The sequence below is a fragment of the Bombyx mori genome, chromosome 12 (assembly GCF_030269925.1).
Source record: "Bombyx mori chromosome 12, ASM3026992v2".
Taxonomy (NCBI): Eukaryota; Metazoa; Arthropoda; class Insecta; order Lepidoptera; family Bombycidae; genus Bombyx; species Bombyx mori.
Window position 1 is genome coordinate 3,039,489 of NC_085118.1, and position 20,704 is coordinate 3,060,192.

At 39.2% G+C, this 20,704-nt stretch overlaps 1 protein-coding gene across 1 annotated transcript in view; it reads right to left on the bottom strand.

The window, feature by feature from the left end:
- Positions 1–271: 271 nt before the first annotated feature.
- LOC101740648 (START domain-containing protein 10) overlaps positions 272–20,704 on the bottom strand; it is a 61,845-nt gene continuing 41,412 nt past the window's right edge. The window contains exons 3-6 of the mRNA XM_012693133.4: positions 17,798–17,930; positions 10,927–11,043; positions 10,039–10,189; positions 272–5,055 (exon numbers count right to left, since the gene is read on the bottom strand). Coding sequence (XP_012548587.1) covers positions 4,696–5,055; positions 10,039–10,189; positions 10,927–11,043; positions 17,798–17,930 — 761 coding nt within the window. The 3' untranslated portion in view covers positions 272–4,695. The remainder of the gene's footprint in view (positions 5,056–10,038; positions 10,190–10,926; positions 11,044–17,797; positions 17,931–20,704) is intronic.

Consider the following 20,704-nt stretch of genomic DNA (forward strand, 5'->3'; position numbering starts at 1 on the left):
CTAAATTTATTTTTTAATATTAAGTACGTATTTCTTTATAATTATTTAATTTGTAAACCATTTTGAAGCTTGACCCAAGCTGTCTTTCCGTTTATAGGATGGCTCCAATATACTATTGTATTATGTAATAATTTGTCTTAGAACGAAACAAAGAATTGTTATTATAACTGTAACATTTATTTATACATTAACTTTCGGTTTTTCGATGCGATGTATTTACGCAAATTAAAAACTAGCTACTAAAAACCAGTTTTTAAAAATAAAAACGAAATTTTATCACTAAGTTCTTTAATGTATTGTCAATCGTCTAAAACTTGTACTATGCACACTTAAAGCATCTGAAATGATAATTCGAGGGGTGAACGACTGACTCGTGCAACTTTACATGAGAAGCATTTAAACATTAAAATTTGGAAAAAATATAATAACATAAAAACTTCTTCAGCTATATTCATGGAGTAAACTTAATTGAAGTTCAATTAAAATCATCGGACTGTTGATGCGAATACCAAATAAAACGCATCTTTAATTACAAAGATAATTGTTGCGTATTAAGCGGAATATCGCTTAAAACAAATAGTCTTTCACCCCTCGATATAATGAAAAGAAAAACCATTAATGAAGAGAGAGGAACCTCTCCAAATTACATTTATTATAAAAATACTTGACCAATTTACCGAGTCCGGTACAGTTTGCCTTAATAATTTAAGAGAAAACACACTTTTTTAGCAGTTCTTATGAAAAATGTTTAAATGAACACTATATAAATATTACTAATGACATGCAATTTCTAGCTATGAAGCCCTTCAAAGAGAAATCCCGTAACACAATGTAGTATAGGTATGTATTAAATATATTTAACTACGTAAAATTGAGCACTTAAACGCTTGAGAATATTGGAACGCTAAATAGTTATTCTGCAACAATATAACAACATTGCTAGAAAGAACAGAGACGTATTTAAGTGATATTTTATAGATGCTACAACATACATATAAGTCCATCAGCGTAAAAGTGGCCTAACCCACAATTTTCCAAAATTTATGTTTTTCTTTTATTTGAAATTGCAATTTATTTGAAACAAAATAAATTTTGACGCATAACCGGCCTAACCCTAGTTTCAGCGATAGATAACAGATGGCTTTGTAAACATTATTTTCGCGCGTATTGTTTTTTTCTTTTTGTAAAGTGTAAAAGTAAATTTAAACCTCGATATCTCCATACTAACTATAGTAAGCTTAGGCCACTTTTGCGCTGACGGCCTCATATTATGTCTTGTTGAATTCTTTGGAATAAACACGACAAAATAATAAACACGACTTTTTATTTGACAAAACATTAAATAATTTTCCTTTCATTAAGAGTAAAAGGTATAGATTTGCGTAGAACAGTAATAATGAAGACTTTCAGCCGAATACTATAATACAGCGTACAAATTATTTTATATCTTATCATAAATATGTTTGCACTTAAATTACTAGAATAAAGAAACGATTTAATTAGTAATAGATACAGATAGATAGAAAAGGCACCATCGTAAACGTATTAAAGATTGCGGTAGTATTAAAATTTGAGTAAGCTTTCGGTAGGCAGCGGCTTGGCTCTGCCCCTGGCATTGCTGAAGTCCATGGGCGACGGTAACCATTCACCATCAGGTGGGTCGTAAGCTCGTCTGCCTACAAGGGCAATAAAAAAAAAAAAGCTAAATGTGAGAATATTCTTTGAAATTATCGAGTTTTCTCTGATGTATATTGTATTAGGATGATAATCAAATTGTGTCTTTATAATAACGTAATCGTTCGATACTAAGTTTCTCAATACTTTAATAGAACAAGCGACTTTAGAAATTTTTACCCTCTGTTATTCGTAGCCTCTGACTCTGAAGATATGTAACTATTGGTTTTAAATTTTATGTTTTTTTAATAAAGTGTACGAGTGTAAAAAATAATTAATAATGCAAACGGATCTTTCAAGGAAACCTTGCATGTGTGGAACTTCCGCATAATTCGGATTGTCGTTGGTCTCTCCAGCTTAGATACCTCGATGGAGAGCTTAGCCTTTGCTGTTCTTCATGTAATTGAAAAGCACTTAGCCATTGAAATAAATAACAAATCGATATCGGTTTTATAAGTTCTACCAAAATTTAACTCGGTACGTAGATATTCGATATAAGAAAATTATTTGCTCATGACGAGCAATCGGTCCACCCACATAAAGCCGAAAATTCAATTGTATTTTATAGCCTAAAAACCTGGGCGCAGTTTACAATAAATTTGATTATGTCATTCTTATTTGGTCATAATCGTTTTATGATTGGTAATTGGTCATAATATTCATCATTGTACTCTAAAAGCATAAACCTCATATGGATATATTCTTTCAATTAAAAATGAGTCATTTTAAATAGGTTTGTTTTTTAAAACAGTCATCGCCTTTTCAAACTGTTTGTTTTGGTTAGCGAAATACAAAAATTTGTTCAAACTAAATGGCGACACTGATGATTTTGATCCATCCATATATGTATAAAGCTGAATTAACCCAATTTTCCTTAAATTATTAATGATGAATAAATAATGATTGATTCTTGTTTTATTTTCTTCGATAATACAATGCTACATTCTAAAGTATTGAATCAATTTCTGAACGAACGCTTCACAGGCTTACAAAGCGATAATTCTTTTCTGAAAAGGTGGGGTAAAAAAAAAAAAAATTCTGTCTGGTCACAAACAATACAGTTATCCTTGAACTTGATCTCGTAAAAACTGTATTGCCTATTGCGTTACAAAAACATTAAGTTTTGCTATTATAAATCTTTTCACGTGAGCCGGAATTCTCTCGAATTATTCGAAAAAAAGTTTCATTGTAACAAGATTTACGTCGTTTGCAAGATTTGCTTGTAAGTGTCGTTCTTTTTTTTTGCGAACTGTTTAACTTCTTTTTATCTATCTATCTTTTTATGTAAATCATTTACACAATGAATACGATACGAAAGATTTGTTTGTAACTAATCTAGTTTGTTTATTTTTTTGTTTTTTTATTGCTTCGATGGGTGGACGAGCTCACAGCCCACCTGGTGTTAAGTGGTTACTGGAGCCCATAGACATCACAACGTAAATGCGCCACCCACCTTGAGATATAAGTTGTAAGGTCTCAGTATAGTTACAACGGCTGCCCCACCCTTCAAACCGAAACGCATTACTGCTTCACGGCAGAAATAGGCAGGGTGGTGGTACCCACCCGCGCGGACTCACAAAAGGTCCTACCACCAGTAAGTCACGCTGTTCGTGTAACACGGGAAAGTCAAGTCAGAATAAACTAATATTTTATTATGCACTAGTAACGTTTTTCAGACTTAATTAGAAATGCATCATTAATAAACACGTAAATAAATTCTAAAAGATACAAATTGTAAATGGATAAGGTTTTTATTCTTGTGAAAGAATACAGAAAATTTTCCTCTATGTTTTTATAAATGAAAGTTAAATTACTTATCAACTTGTTTATGTTAACTACTTATCTAACGTATTTGTGCATTTAATAAACATTTCATTAAAAACCTTTCGATTTGAATATTCCGTACATTTACAAACAGTAGATATGTCGAGTGACGATCGACAATCTGGGAAAAATACGGCAAGGCGGCCTATATTTTCGGGTTACATCTTATAAAAGAAAATATATATCGATGTGGTGTGTTGCTACCGGAACCAAAAAGACATCAACTCTTAAAACAGCTATCATAATTCGAGGCTGACTGCCTTCTACGTACATAAAGCCAAATAACAATGAACAAGAAACGTTAAAAACACCCAAAACTAACACTAACGAAAATTTAGTCGAGTTTCAAGTCAGAGAAAGAGATCTAATTAAGTTGTATCAACATGCTACTTCAACACCTTATACTACACTATATACAAGTGATTTCTTTTCAATTTCACGTTTTTCTGATAGAACGTCGTAGTTCAAAATAAATGGACTTTTGCATTAAACACATTATTATAATCGTACAGCAGATATGTCCGTACTGCTCTTGCTTAGTTTGAAATAAACACTCGTTACGAATATATTGTACAAAATGGGAGCTCAGTTTTTACTTACGTTGCTCAGCTGCTAAGAAATATTATTTAGTAACGTCTCCGGTTTCCTTGACCGCGGCGAGAGATGTTTAGCATTTTTATCCATTGACTTCTGTCAAACTGTCTTTGACACTAAATGTCAAATGTTGTTAAGCCGAGTCATTTTTGTAATTTGGAAAAATAACAAATTAACAGGCAAAATGGCAAAATAAAATAGTGCTTTGTAACTGTTTTTTTTTTGTAAAATCAACTAACACACTTCTGTTAAAGTTTTTTATAATAAAAATAGATAGAAGATAAATTGTTAACTTGTAGATGATCGCTTTCTTAAACAATCGGTTTTAAAGCACCTAGCCCATTGAATATAAAAGATATAGTATATAAAAGATTGTTATAATATTTTAAAAGCAACAATATACTTTAGATATGGATAACATTTTTTATATATATTTGTTCGTAGAACCACTTTTTTTAGTCATCAATTCTTAGCTTTTTTTTTCATCAATTGCCAAAAACAAGCAGCAGTTTTAGAACCAGGCGACTCTAAGATGTTCCCCCAGGCTCCGCTGCAAAAACAACGGAGTGAACATTAAAATCCCTACTCACAACTCTTTTAAGCTCAATCTTCCCTTCCCCTGCTGAGGCTGAATCTTCTATGGAACTTGAACGTTTTCTTCTTTTCTTGTTTTTCCTCGGACTTCGCCTCCGTCAAGCTGTCGGCAGATTTCGCAACTTGCACGCTTTTCCGTCGATTCTTCATCGTTTTCACCAGCCTGTAGAACTTTCCTTTCTTCTTTGTGGGATCTTGAGCGGGGTCCGGTACGTCCTCTTCAACTTCCACACTGAACTCTGACGATAAGTCCCCGAGATCTTCGATGCTGTGGCTCTCCGCTTCGCTGTGCTGCGGCACGTCTAGTTTTGTTTTGGATGTATCGGGTTTTGGATTTTCAGGAGGCGGTGGCGCATCAGGATCTACACACTGAAATGAAGACAAATAAAAAAGTGTAATTTTACGTAACTCAACAGGTTTTTTTCGGTATGATAGTATCAAAAAGTATGAATTATTACTTTATGTAGTGTTCGCTAAATGATTATATTTATGATCGAATTTTGATCATAAACTTTGAAACCTGTAGACTTAGTTTCATTATAGTTATTTAGTTTTACACTTTTGTTTTTTTTTTATTGCTCACAGCCCACCTGGTGTTAAGTGGTTACTGGAGCCCATAGACATCTACAACGTAAATGCGCCACCCACCTTGAGATATAAATTCTAAGGTCTCAAGTATAGTTACAACGGCTGCCCCACCCTTAAACCGAAACGCATTATTGCTTCACGGCAGAAATAGGCGGGGTGGTGGTACCTACCCGTGCGGACACTCACAAGAGGTCCTACCATCCCTAAAAGTGGTTTACTAATGGTATCTATCTCGCTATAGTGGTTTCTACTAGGCTATAGAAATAAAATGAACTACAAACTTCATCAGTAAAAGCAAACATCTCTTTCGTTTCACTAATAGCTATTAAAAATGTATTTTCTCATACTCAGTTCAGTGTTAACAAATATTGCATAAGAGACTTTATAGCACCGTATGTGCGATAGATGACATAATATATATACAAATGAACTATAACTAGATTACATTAAATCGTGTTTATACTGAAAATTAAGGAATGCATTAACACCTTAACATGGTAGAAACGAAATCTAATACGACTCATAGATGTAATATATCTCCTGTGTGGCAGAGCTGAGAAAGACCTAGACTTCTCTGTCGTGTAGAAGCTGTTCTCTCACTTTAATTCGATGTAAGGGAAAGAGATGGATGAATATCTAAAAGTTCCTATAGTAAACCCGCTGTGAACGTTTTAAAGATGTGTCGTTTGATGGCATGGAATATTCAATAATGCAATATGTTTTTCAAATTCACCGCGCAATTTTTCTGATTGTACTACTGACGACATCTATGAACGTGTAGATGAACGAACCTTCCTAACAAAGATGCATGACTGTCTAGAATGAATCGAATGATAAACCGTCGAACGTCGCCCAAAGCACGTCATTACGGATCCTCCTGATCCATTAACGGTGCTTTTAGGCACCACAAGCACCGGTCACCATCCTCGTCGAACCCGTCGCTTGCGACGAAGGGCTCGACGAGCGAATTAACCCATAGACACAGCCCACTGAGTTTCTCGCCGGATCTTCTCAGTGGGTCGCGTTTCCGATCCGGTGGTAGATTCTGCGAAGCACTCCGGTTTGAGCCCCGTGAGCTCACCTACACACGTTAGGGCGAAGCTGAAATAGCCTCTCAAGGTTATCAGCATAGACAGGAAAAAAAATCTAGAATTGTGAAGGTTTATTGGTTCGTTATATTGATCCCCTTACTCCAGCAAATCTTGCTGGAGTATATGCCTGACATATACCATAAAATAATTAAAAGTAATTTCGCGTTTGTTTATGTCCGACCTTTCGTCTTCGCGAACAGAACGACTCTGGTCATCCGTGACCACGAGATGGTATCTTACATTAATCTTAATTACGTCTACGATTTGCGTACCTCAAAGAAAATCCCATACCTTCTGATATTATGCTAAAATTAAAGTAAATACAACCGGCAAATAATATCTCGATCGGTACTAGTATGGATGACAGTGGAATGAGATAACATTTTTTTTTCCTACCTAATCTGATAGCCTTGAGAGGCTATTTCAGCGTAACCTTAGCTAATAGGTGAGCTCACGGGGCTCAAGGCGGAGTGATGCTAACACTGACCCTAGCAAGAGCAGTGCTTCGCAGAATCTACCACCGGATCGGAAACGCGACCCACTGAGAAGATCCGGCGAGAAACTCAGTGGGCTGTGTCTATGGGTTAATTCGCTCGTCGTGCCCTTCGTCGCAAACGACGGGTTCGACGAGGACGGTGACCGGTGCTTGGGGTACCTAAAAGCACCGTTAATGGATCGAGAGGATCCGTAATGACGTGTTTTGGGCGACAAGATAACAGTGCTATATCCTAAATACAGCTATACGGCTTTATGTAATTTATATTGACAAGTCATTCAACACACTGCTAGCTAAGGTTAGTTACTATCTGATTTTTTTATTGGTTAAATGGGTGGACAAGCTAACAGCCCACCTGGTGTTAAAGGGTACGGGAGCCCAATGACATCAATAACGTAAACGCCATCGCTCACCATGACACTTCGGTTATGAGTCTCAGTTTAACGCATTACTGCTTCACGGTAGAAATAGGCATAGAACGGTGGAACTACCCCTGCGTGCTCACAAGACACCCTTCTTCTTTGTGTCCTCCTTATCCCACTAGGTGGGGTCGGCACAGCGAATTTTTCTATTCCATTCTCCTCTATCAACCGTTATCTCAACATTCACTCCTCTTTCTCTCATATCGTCATTCACACACTCCATCCATGTCTTCGATCGACCTCTGCCCCCTCTACCTTGCACTACCATTTTCATACATCTCCTAGTCATATCCATCTTCTCTCTACGCATCACGTGTCCATACCACGCTAACCGTCCACTCTTTAATTTATTAATAACTGGGGCTCCTTTCACACTTCCTCACAAGACACCCTAGTAGCAGTAAAAATAGTGTTCTCTGTTTAGTACATACCTATTGTCAAAGCTTAATATTTCTTATCAATAGTAAAATTGGAAACAGTAATTGCTCATATTTCTAAAAAAGCGCTACGTTAACAAAAAAAATAATTACGAATACGTTATTGTTGTTTCGTTATTTAATAAAAAAAATTGGGTATATATTTATATTGTACTAAGGCTTGGCTTTATTGAAATTAATAACATTTAGGTGAACTGAGGCATCGGGTAGGTATTAGCGGTTGACAGTCGATGGCACTGTACGGGGCTCCCGTGTGGTGCCACGCCCTGACCCGCGACAATGTTGCGGCGTTGCGACGTCCGCAGCGCGCGATTGCGGTCAGGGCGGTTCGCGGGTATCGCACCGTCTCGTTCGAGGCGGCGTGCGTGCTCGCTGGGACGCCTCCCTGGGACCTGGAAGCGGAGGCGCTCGCTGCGGATTACGCGTGGCGATGCGATCTCCGCTCCAGGGGGGAGCCGCGTCCCGGCGCGGCGGAAGTTCGAGCGCGGAAGCTTCAATCTCGGCGTGCCGTGCTCGAGGCGTGGTCTCGCCGCCTACGGGCGACGGACCGTCGAGGCGATCCGCCCGGTCCTCTCGGACTGGGTGAATCGCGACCGAGGAGGTCTCAACTTCCGAGCGACGCAGGTGCTCACGGGACACGGCTGTTTCGGTCGCTACCTGCACCTCGTCGCCCGGAGGGAGCCGACGCCGAAGTGCCATCACTGTAGTGGCTTCTACGAGGACACGGCGGAGCACACGCTCGCGTACTGCCCCGCTTTATATAGGACCAGGACTGCAAATATAGGACCAGACTTGTCGCTTCCGACCGTCGTGGCTACGATGCTCGGCAGCGACGAGTCCTGGCAGGCGATGCTCGACTTCTGCGAGTCCACCATCTCGCAGAAGGAGGCGGCGGAACGGGAGAGGGAGAGCTCTTCTTCCTTCTCGGCGCCGTGCCGCCGCCGCCGAGCTGGGGGTCGGAGGAGGGCGTTTGTCCAGCTCCGGCCCCTATGAGGAGGCAGTCTCCTCCCGGTGATGGTCACGGGGCGACCTAAGGGGGTTGAGGCTGCGCCGCACACAACCGTCACTCTAGCGCGCTGGCACCAGGAGGACGGGACGACGCGTCGGTATTTCGTCGTCGCTGTCGTCGCCGAACATACTGTGGAAGAGAAACCAGTCGGCGGTGTATCGCGTTCCGACCCGGCAGGCTGATTCTGGCCCAGCGGGGTATCCCGGAACACCAGCGGCATCGCCTGGGTGGCCTGGCAGGACCGCCGTACCGCGGAGACCGACGTCGTCGGTCGTCGACTATCGCCTCGACGACCCGTCGGTCAGGCGTCCTCGGGGTGGCGCCGCGTGTCTGGTTGTAGTGTTGACCGCGGGAACCCCCCTACTCTGACCGGGTTCTGACCCCGGACGGAGATCGGACGTCGGGTGTAAGAGTGCAGGGGAGTCGTTTAGTGGGTGGGCCCTAAAATCCTTGGGCCCGCGATCTGCTCTCAACACCTGCAGATCGTTGAGTCTCACATACCCCGCGCGCCCCCTAGGCGCGGGGACCTCGTAGGAGGTTCGGCCCCCGGACCGAAAAAAAAAAAAAAAGGTATTAGCGGTTGACAGGCCGTAACCAAAGTGAATTTGTTGCAATAAAACACACATTTTCTTTAGGTAATCATGAAAAAAACAACAAATTGTTATTAAGTACATATATTTAAATTTAAAATTGGTATCCGACACTTCATACAAGAGCCAAACAGTAAATAATACAAAGAATTTCTTCTAAGCTTGAAATGTTAAACAGTGAAACTCGAGATGCGAAACGAGAAGCTCGCTAAAAGCATTCGAGCTTTGCCCGAAAGCTACAACAGCTGTGCTCCGTGAATAAGCTTTATTGTTTTAAAAGCAACTATGAACGAATGCTCTGCGGAGAGCAAAGTTTGAGATTTCCAAAAATGTTCTCAGCGCATCTGTTTGGAGTACCTAATGTTATGGAAAACGATACGAAAATCTTATTAAGGGAATGTCGTGTTTACATTTCACTACATAATTTTGAGTTTAATTCTCGTGCATTCTAGTCTGAAGGGTACATACAGTCGGTACTGTACGGTACTGTACAGAATACAATGCGTTTCGGTTTGAAGGGTGGGGCAGCCGTTGTAACTATACTTGAGACCTTAGAACTTATATCTCAAGGTGGGTGGCGCATTTACGTTGTGGATGCCTATGGGCTCTAGTAACCACTTAACACCAGGTGGGCTGTGAGCTCGACCACGCATATAAGCAATAAAAAAAAAATTAAAATAAAAATAACAAAAACTCAAAGCTACATTTGAAATACCCACATCATCCAAGGATATTCTGTAAGGCGGTACTTGCTCCGGGTGCCTCCAGGGTTTGTGGTAGGGGTAGTCGGTGAGGGCTTTCCATCCAGGATACCTTCGAGCCGCTGCGTGTAATTGCTGCACTAATCTCGGAGCTAACTGGGCTGTTACTCTGAACAAAAACAAAAAAATACTTTTAAAGGTTTGATTAATTAAATTGTTAATTATTAAAACTCGATCACTTAAAATATGTCTGTGTTGCGGTGAAAACAAAAAATAATGGCGGGTAGCATCACATAACACAAAATATTTGACAGGAGACTTTTTGGCGGGAACGCAAGGAGTGAAGTTGTGTGATTTGTTTTAATTTTGTCTATTTAGTGTTTCTTCAGGTTAAAATGTGTAATAGCGGTGGCTTATTAACTGTTTAATATCTGTGAAAGTGCACAAATGTGAGAAAATGAAACAAAGCCGCTGGACGTAACTTGTCGGGATCCTCCAAAAAGTCACTGTCAGTCATTAATATATAAATATATATACATATATTTATATTGCTTAGGTGGGTGGACAAGCTCACAGCCCTCCTAGTGTTAAGTGTTTACTGGAGCCCATAGACATCACGCAAATGCGCCACCCACTTTGAGATATAAGTTCTAAGGTCTTAAGTATAGTTACAACGGCTGCCCCACCCTTCAAACCGAAACGCATTACTGCTTCACGGCAGAAATAGCCAGGGTGGTGGTACCCACCCGCGCGGACTCACAAGAGGTCCTACCACCAGTATAAATCTCATTAAATGACCATCATTTTACTGAGATTATATTTCATTCCATATCATCTCAGTATTGATTTGAAAAATATTCAGATTTAAGGGAAATGTATTTTCATGGATTTTCACGAATCCTTTACCTGTTAACAAGCCATGCCGGAAGGGCTCCCCTGGGATCCGACCGTGACACGTACCCCAGCCAACTTCCGACGCCCTCCCGGCTCCTCACCACGAACCCGGTCAAGAGTGATAAGGCTCTAAAGTAAGAAAAAATACACAAATGTATAATCAACATACTTTTTTCTCATTTGGTATACAAGTCAAGAATACTTCAAGTATCCTTGAAATCAGAAAGGTTTAAAAAAGTGACGGTCATAAAAATCGAATACGCTACAAAAAAATTAAATTTGCGATGTGTATTAACGCTAGTCAGTCAAAAGTCCACTTCGATAAAGCGGCACGACACGAGAACCCTCTCATCGTGGCCGCCGGTAACTACATTCCCGATCCGGCGGAAAGAATGGAAAGCAGTCGACGTCGCCCAAAACACGTCATCTCGGATCCTCCTGATCTACTGACGGTGCTTCGAGGTACTTCAAGCACCGGTCACCGTTCTCGTCGTACCCGTCGCTTGCGACGAAGGGCTCGACGAGTAAATTAACTCTCAGACACAGCCCACTGAGTTTCTCGCCGGAACTTCTCAGTGGGTCGCGTTTCCGATCCGGCGGTAGATTCTGCGAAGCACGACTCTTGCTAGGGTTCGTGTTAGCATCGTCGTCAGGTTTGAGCCCCGTGAGCTCACCTACTAGTTACGGTTACGCTGGAATAGCCCCTCTATGCTACCAGCTTAGGTAGGAAAAAAAAAGTCTAAAGTATACCCTCTACAATATTAAATGACCCCTAATCAATTCTAACGTCCCCACAAATATTGATCATTTGTCGACAAACAACATCAAAGAAATCATTTGTATTCACCTTTTTCCCTCTGCATATCGAAAACCGTGATTCGTTCATACGGTGAAAATATTGTGCAAACAAAATTGATTGTACTTCCAATAACACGGTTTCATTGTATTACCCCTACCATTGTTCCCAAATAGTAGCAAACTTTTCTTTTTCCTTTTTTATTGCTAAGATGGGTGGACGAGCCCACGGCCCGCCTGCTGTTCACTGACCGCCGGAGAACATAGACATAAACCACCTCCACCCCTCTTACGATAATTAAACCGAAACGCATTACAGCTTCACGGCATAAATACGCAGGGTTGTGGTACCCACCCGTGTGGACTCACATGACGCCGTATAATCAGCCATTACGCAAATTATAATTTTTGCGAGTTCGATTTTTATTACACGATGTTATTCCTTCAGCTTGGAAGTCATTTTTGAACAATTGTCACGTACGTATTTTATTAGAAAAATTGGTACCTGCCTGCGGGATTCGAACACTGGTACAATCGCATCGCTCGATACGAATGCACCGGCCGTTTTATCCTCTAGGCCACGATAACTTATTTTCTTAGGTTGCTTTGTTTATTGCATAATATCTGTGTTTCCCTCCAGCGTCACCCTCAATGTTATCATTCGAACCGGACTATATGACTTCGAAGCCGAAATAACAAAGTTTAATAAGGATTTCGTCCAATTACAAAATTTAAAGTGCAAACTTATATGTTCATGTGAATAATCATTGACATACCAGCCGAACGCCATAGAAGATTCTAGACTGAATATCACGGGGACATTGTCTAATTTAGAAAATGACTTCCTTCCTTCCAACTTTCATTATACATTTAATAGAGCAAAATATGTTTTGTACCGATAAGTTTTTGAATTTTAATACGAAACTAATTACTGAACTCAAGCGCTGCCCAAAGACAGTAATATTCACTTTGATATCAACGCAAAAATATTATTTAATATGAGTTTTTACAATTTATTTATATCAGTCAGCAAGGGTAGTGCAGGGTAAATAATCGTAGTTGCAATAAGACCTATTTATATATAAAAATACATACATACTATATATAAATGCATGTATTTACATAAAGATAATAAACTCGTGACAATTCTTATCAAAATATTAATTATACAATTCTTATTCATTTTACTCGCGATTAATTCGTCTTCGTTTTTACTTTTTGACGAATGCAGTAAATACAGCATAATGTGTTGTACAGAGTTATATAGTAGAGATAATAAATTATTTATATAAGGATAATAGGTATATATTTTTTCTGTACCTATCAGTTTCAATAGCTTATGCTCAAACTGTGTTATGAAATACTAAGCACAAATAATCACAATAGTCTCAAATCCCTTAACAAAAAATGTGAAAAGAAATAAATACAATACACAATGTTTCGAGAGATCTGTGTAGTGTATGTTTATAAAAGTCTATGTGTGTGTATACATATTGTTACGCCGGTAAGAGTAACGCCATCTATCGCCGAATAGTCGAACGAATATCAAAGGATCCTAGCATCATCTAGAACGCTCGAGAAGTACAACGCCATCTATCGTCAGATAGCGGATTCTCGAAAATTCTAGGGATGTGGTATCGACTATAAAAGTGTTGCAGAGAATCAGTTAGTAATCGGAACTAGTCGAAGCGAAATAGCAAACGGATTACCTGAAGCGAAGCGGAAGAAGCGAATTGAGAATTTTAAAGTGTTTTAAGTGTTCTAAGTGTTAAATACAGTTTTAATTTATACTTCGGTGGAATTTATTCATCCCAAACCCCAGCGCGTAACAATATGTTCACTATAGACTCAAAAGTGAACTCAGAGGATGCAGTTGGAACAACGCCCCTAACGCCAAACGTAGGCAAACTTTACCTTACCTTACCTTACTCCATACAAATTTAAGTTAACTTTTACGCTATCGAGAACGTTAAAAAACTCGCACAAAGCACACAGTAGCACATTAGTAAGGGACGCACAGAAGGTCGTCACTCCGTCACGGATTGACGCGCGTTGTCTAATCTTATCTGTTGAGTGGCGAACGCAAATTATGTAAATACATCTAATGAGTCGACGCCGTCCCCTCACACCCACGGGATCCTGTTTACCATCGTCAGATTTATGAACGGGAAACATTTACTTTTGAAGGCGAACAGGGTCAAGGGATTTTTTTTTATTGCTTAGATGAGTGAACGAGCTCACAGCCCACCTGGTGTTAAGTGGTTACTGGAGCCCATAGACATCTACAATGTAAATGCGTCACCCACCTTAAGATATAAGTTCTAAGGTCTCAGTATAGTTACAACGGCTACCCCACCCTTCAAACCGAAACGCATTACTGCTTCACCGCAGAAATAGTGGGGTGGTGGTACCTACCCGTGCGGACTCACAAGAGGTTCTACCACCAGAAATTACATTGTTATTATTGTAAATAGTCGATAGTGATACGAGGATGTCAGCACAACACGAGTGGGCTATTTGAGCAACACCCAGTCAGTAAAGTAAAAAGTAAAGATCCTTAGACATTAACGTTGCCAATAAAAATATCAAGTGTAATAAATAAATTGTAAAAACTCATATTAATACTTTTGCGCTGATATCAAAGTGGATATTACTGTCTTTGAGCAACGATTGAGTTCGGTAATTAAAATAGTTTTGTATTAAGTATTAAAAATCTAAAAATTATCGGTTTTTTTTTTTTGTCAGGAGGAAATCGCCGGTCTTCCGCCCTTCACTGGGGAAAAAAAAAATTATCGGTACAAAACATATTTTGCTCCATTGAATGTATAATGAAAGTTGGAGGGAAGGAAGTAATTTTTTTAATTAGACAATGTCCCCGTGATATTCAGTCTAGAATCTTCTATGGCGTTCGGCTGGTATGATAATGATTATTCACATGAACATATAAGTTTGCACTGTAATTGGTGTAATTTGACGGATATTGGACACATCACTCTTGGATTTTGCATCGACCAAGACTCTTCATTTAAAATTAATTTAAAGTATTTTTTTATTTTTTTCTCAACCTCCGGCTGTAGCTATTGGGATTCCTTTAATAAAGACATTACACGACAAATAAATCTATATATATATATATAAATGAATTGCTGTTCGTTAGTCTCGCTAAAACTCGAGAACGGTTGGACCGATTTGGCTAATTTTGGTCTTGAATTATTCGTGGATGTCCAGGGAAGGTTTAAAGGGTGAGAAAATATAAAAAAGCTCGGAATTATATAAAAACAAACAACTTTGTTTTTCCTTTGATGTGTCCCCTTGATGTGTCTTTTATTTATTGATTGAGGCACTACGAAGTCTGCCGGGTCAGCTAGTTTAAAATAGTTTAGTAATACTTAAATTTTTTTACAACCTCCGGCTGTATCTATTGTGATTCCTTGAATAAAGACATTACACGACAAATATATCGACAATAAAACATTTTGATGTTACGTACAAATGCTCACAGCGAGGACTTTGACCAGAGGATAATCTTACGACGATAATGGCATGTCCGGTTATAACGGGTACACAACTCCGGCGTCCTTTTACTGATGCTTTAAATTGTCCTTAACTCATTCTTAGTGGCAGTTATCTACTGTATTACCGTCTTCCGAATTCTACCTGTCTAAATTTCGTTTCCAATCTTACTGATAGCAAAAGCCGCTACTGGGTACATCCACCCTACCAACACGTAGCTCTTAAACAAAGTACTCATGAATACCGATTTAAGGCGTACGATAAGCTATTTAAATTCAGTAGAGGATTTCGTCATTTCTCAAAGTGTTTCAGTAGATCCAGTGAACACAATATGGATTTTGAGCGAATAATTCAATAGACTGACTCGGTGGTGCAGTAGCTAGTGGCCCTTACAGCTGCGTTGAGGGTCGTGGTCTAGATTCCCACATCGGGCAAACGTTCGCGTAATGAACAGGTTTGTCACTGAACTCCTCCTAAGCGGCTGGACCGATTTGAACGATTTTTTTGAATGCATTTGGGTGGCACCCTGGTTAGTTTAGATTCACAAATCAGCCCGGCAAATGGCGCTGCAGTCGGTATCTAAGTTATTTATCTATACTGCAACTAAACGGCTGGATCGACTTGAATGAATTTTTTGATGGCAACGTCTGTCGGGTCCCCTAGTGTACATATATATTTAAGTGTATATAAGTATGTCAGTCTCTGGTACCCATAACACAAGGAATCTTAATTTAGGACCGGATGACCATGCGTCATTTGTTCACACTTATATATTTATTCTTCTCAGTCGTACACTCTTGGCGGAGTGATCGTGGCTATGCATGTTTTATTGCTTGGTTGCGACTTTGCGAGGCTTCTCCATATCTCTCTGTTTATGGCGGTACATGTACATTCAGCAAGAGAACACTTAGTAGATGACTTAATCAAGTCTGTCCACCTTGTGGGTGATAGGCCACGAGAGCGTTGACCGTCTACTCTTCCTTGAACCATTAATCGTTCCAATGAGCTTTCATTACGGATGATATGTCCAAACTTATTAAGGATTGGTACTACTATTTACTGGTGGTAGGACCTCTTATGAGTCCGCACGGGTAGCTCCCACCACCCCGCCTATTTCTGCCGTGAAGCAGTAATGCGTTTCGGTTTGAAAGGTGGGGCAGCCGTTGTAACTATACTGTGACCTTAGAACTTAAATCTCAAGGTGGGTGGCGCATTTACGTTGTAGATGTTTATGGGCCACCACTTAACACCAGGTGGGCTGTGAGCTCATCCACACATCTAGGCGATAAAAAATAAATAAATAAAAATGTAGCTTTTTTTCATCGTAAATCAAATCACATAAAAAATGTTTAATAGATTATTGAACTCTTCCCAGCAACAAGACATCAAATAGTTTACGCTTTGAAACGCTTCACGAAAAGCTCCCAGAGCACTTGAGGGCTTACGGCCACGCCTTCGGAATTAAGTTCGCTCTTTGAGGCTTTCATTTCGCTGAATTTTCTTTTAGACTTATAACAATAATTTACTATGATAAAATGTTTCGTATTAATCCTTTAAGATTTTTTTTGCAATTTTATAATTTATCAAAACATGACATTGAATGTTAAATTCTTAGTAAACATAGTATACATTTATATTAAAATAAATTAGTGTGAATTATCATAGCATGTCTGTTAGTGTATTTTTTTATTGTATGTATGGGTGGACGAGCTCACAGTCCTCTTGGTGTAAAGTGGTTACCGGAGCCCATAGACATCTACAACGTAAATATTTACAACGGCTGCCCCACCCTTCAAATCGAAACCCATTACTGCTTCACGGCAGAAATAGGCGGGCCGTGGTACCTACCCGTGCGGACTCACAAGAGGTCCTACCACCAGTAAATTTTTGAAAACATAAAATTTTAATAGAATATATAAACCTTTAGAAATGTATTTCTTTTATTACTGTCTATCACCACTTCTTTACTAACGACTTAGCGAAACTATCCAACAGTTCCATCACGCGGCTGTTTCCGTCAGGTTTACCGTAGAGCTCTACACATTGCGGTATCTTTTCAACATCTATATATAATATTAATATAAACACTATAACACAGCAATTTCAATCGGTGTTAACAATTTCTTACCTTATTTTTTTTCCAAACCATCCTGTTTCCTGTCCTAACTTATCTGTTCAAGGCCTGCCTTTCCATTAATTGTGTAGACCAGACCGACCAATGATAAAGTAGTGAACCGAATCAATAAAGAGCATACAAGATAACAAAAAAAGCACATACTATGTATCACTACATAGTATAAAACAAAGTCGCTTTCTCTGTCCCTATATCTGTCTGTCCCTATTTATGCTTAAATCTTTAAAACTACGCAACGGATTTTGATACGGTTTTTTTTAATAGATAGAGTGATTGAAGACGAAGGTTTATATGTATAATAACATCCATTAAATAGTGGAGAAATCAATAATAAATTACAGTTTCCGAAGCGAAGCGAGGGTGGCTCGCAAAAAAAAAAAAAAAAAGTGTGTCATAATTCAATGTATGTATGATGTAACTATGCTTAAATAGAATAAATACCTCACAAATCCTTTTCTAGGCGGAAAATCTTTGTGATACACTGAATGGTTGAGGATCATCTTCTCATCACCCGTATCCAGCCAGGAGCGTTGCAGCACGAAATCGCGATTCTTGAGTGGCGCCGGACACGACACTGTGGATAAAATGATTTGCTTTTTGAGAATATATTAAGACAAGATTTCTTGACAGCATCTAATTAACCCGTAAGCCCGAAAAATGTAAAGTATGGAAAACACCGGATTAATAGTAAGACAGCTAACTTTTAAGCACAGCGAAACACGTTGCTATTTTAACAATTTAACTAATAACACGATCAATCGAGTTTTACTGTAAGCGCGCTTGTAAATTTAAACTTTAAAAACTTAATCTTAGTGTCGATATTGTGATAAGATTTTTTATTGATATTTTTTTTTTCTTTTTTTTTTACTTATTGCAGGCACAACAGCAGATCTCTATCATTCTATTTTTAATACACTTTATGTTTTTGAATATTGGCGGACCTGAAGAACTTAGCACATATATATTAATACTAGTATATACTTGACGAAAGACATGTTACAGCAATCGGGAAGCATCTACGAGTTTAAGACAATTTCATTCCGTCCCATCGTGACACATGCGATAGAACAATAAATAAAAACCTAAACAAACAAAGCTGACCGAATTTCGCTTTGTCATACAATCAAGGATGATGCTGTGCCTAAATGACAATCCGTAAACCCATCGTTATTTTAATACTAAAGATTTCTTTTGTCTTATTTTCTTTAACAAAAATGATAAATGGGAAAATGTTACAAGGCAGACAGACGGTTAACGCATTATGAATTATTGAAAGCTCCTTTCACGGACGTCCCACGCCCGAGTGTCGTCCGTGACTATAAAATAAAATTTAAATAGTAAATTTAATAAATAGAAGTTTCAAATGAATGAATCGTACCGTTATTTCAAATGAACTGTAAATCACTACATAGTATAAAACAAAGTCGCTTTCTCTGTCCCTGTATCCCTATGTATGCTTATATCTTTAAAACTACGCAACGGATTTTAATGAGGTTTTTTGGAGTTTACTCCTTTAGAATCGATTTACATATATAGGCCCGGGGTATGAAAATTATGGGGACCAAAATCGTACTAGCATGTCACACGAAATGCGTTATGCGCCTGATTGGCTCCTGATTGCGTGATGCGTGCGCGCGCCAATCAAAATCGTACTAGCATGTCACACGGAATGCGTTATGCGCCTGATTGGCTCCTGATTGCGTGATGCGTGCGCGCGCCAATCAGGAGCCAACGCGCGGCCGCGTTATTGCAGGTGACGCCGGGCTGCTGCGCCGGCAGTCCGCCACAAAGCCTCGTGCTGATCGCGCGTTTCTCTCATTATTGTATTTTCATATATTTGTTAGTCGTTTGTTTTGTGTCTCGTTAATTTGTTAATAATCTGTAGTGTATCGTGTTGTCGTAATATAGAACTATTTCTCGTATTGTTTCGTTTAATTTTTGGAGTTTACTCCTTTAGAATCGATTTACATATATAGGCCCGGGGTATGAAAATTATGGGGACCAAAATCGTACTAGCATGTCACACGAAATGCGTTATGCGCCTGATTGGCTCCTGATTGCGTGATGCGTGCGCGCGCCAATCAAAATCGTACTAGCATGTCACACGAAATGCGTTATGCGCCTGATTGGCTCCTGATTGCGTGATGCGTGCGCGCGCCAATCAGGAGCCAACGCGCGGCCGCGTTATTGCAGGTGACGCCGGGCTGCTGCGCCGGCAGTCCGCCACAAAGCCTCGTACTGATCGCGCGTTTCTCTCATTATTGTATTTTCATATATTTGTTAGTCGTTTGTTTTGTGTCTCGTTAATTTGTTAATAATCTGTAGTGTATCGTGTTGTCGTAATATAGAACTATTTCTCGTATTGTTTCGTTTAATTTTTTATATCCAGTAAACTCCAGTCGTGCGTCGGAGCGGACACACACACTTTTTTTTTTTAATAGATAGAGTGATTGAAGAGGAAGGTTTATATGTAGAATAACATCCATTAAATAGTGGAGAAATCAATAATAAATTACAGTTTCCGAAGCGAAGCGAGGGCGGGTCGCTAGTCTATAGTTATAAAAATGAATTGCTGTTCGTTAGTCTCGCTAAAACTCGAGAACGGCTGGACCGATTTGGCTAATTTTGGTCTTGAATTATTCGTGAAAGTTCAGGGAAGGTTTATAAGGTGAGAAAATATAAAAAAGCTCGGAATTATATAAAAACAAACAATTTCGTTTTTCCTTTGATGTGGCCCGTTGATGTGTCTTTTATTTATCGATTGAGGCACTACGAAGTCTGCCGGGTCAGCTAGTTATGAATATTAGTTTGTGTCCAAAAATGCTTGACGCTTTAAGAATGATATCAAAAAACGTCAATTTGATCGGTAAAAACTAAATGCTAAATCAGAACGGGACAGATAACAAACAATTCGAGTCACGGCGACGCAATTCCTTAAATCTCGTTCCGCGTTCGTGTTGTTTAAAATACGAAGTACGGGAATCGAAAATAATGTCGACGCTTGAAAGGCAAACGTGACTAAGCGACAATGCGTGAACTTTACAGTAGACTAATTTCAAGTTGAAATACCTGAAAACAAAATTTATTTTAACGAATCCAGCTGTAGTATAATGTAGCTAGTAGCTGTAGGATTGAAATTATTTTAATAGACCTAGAAATATATATAATTTTGCACATCGAAAATGGTTATTGCCTATCATTTATGTACAAAGCAGTTATTGTCGCTTAGTCACTTTTACCTTTCAAGCGTCGATGTCATCGAACATAAAAAAAAAAAAAAATTTGAGAAAATCCAAAAAAAAAAAAAAGACCGCTGAGTTTGTTTCGCCGGTTCTTCTCAGGACTGTG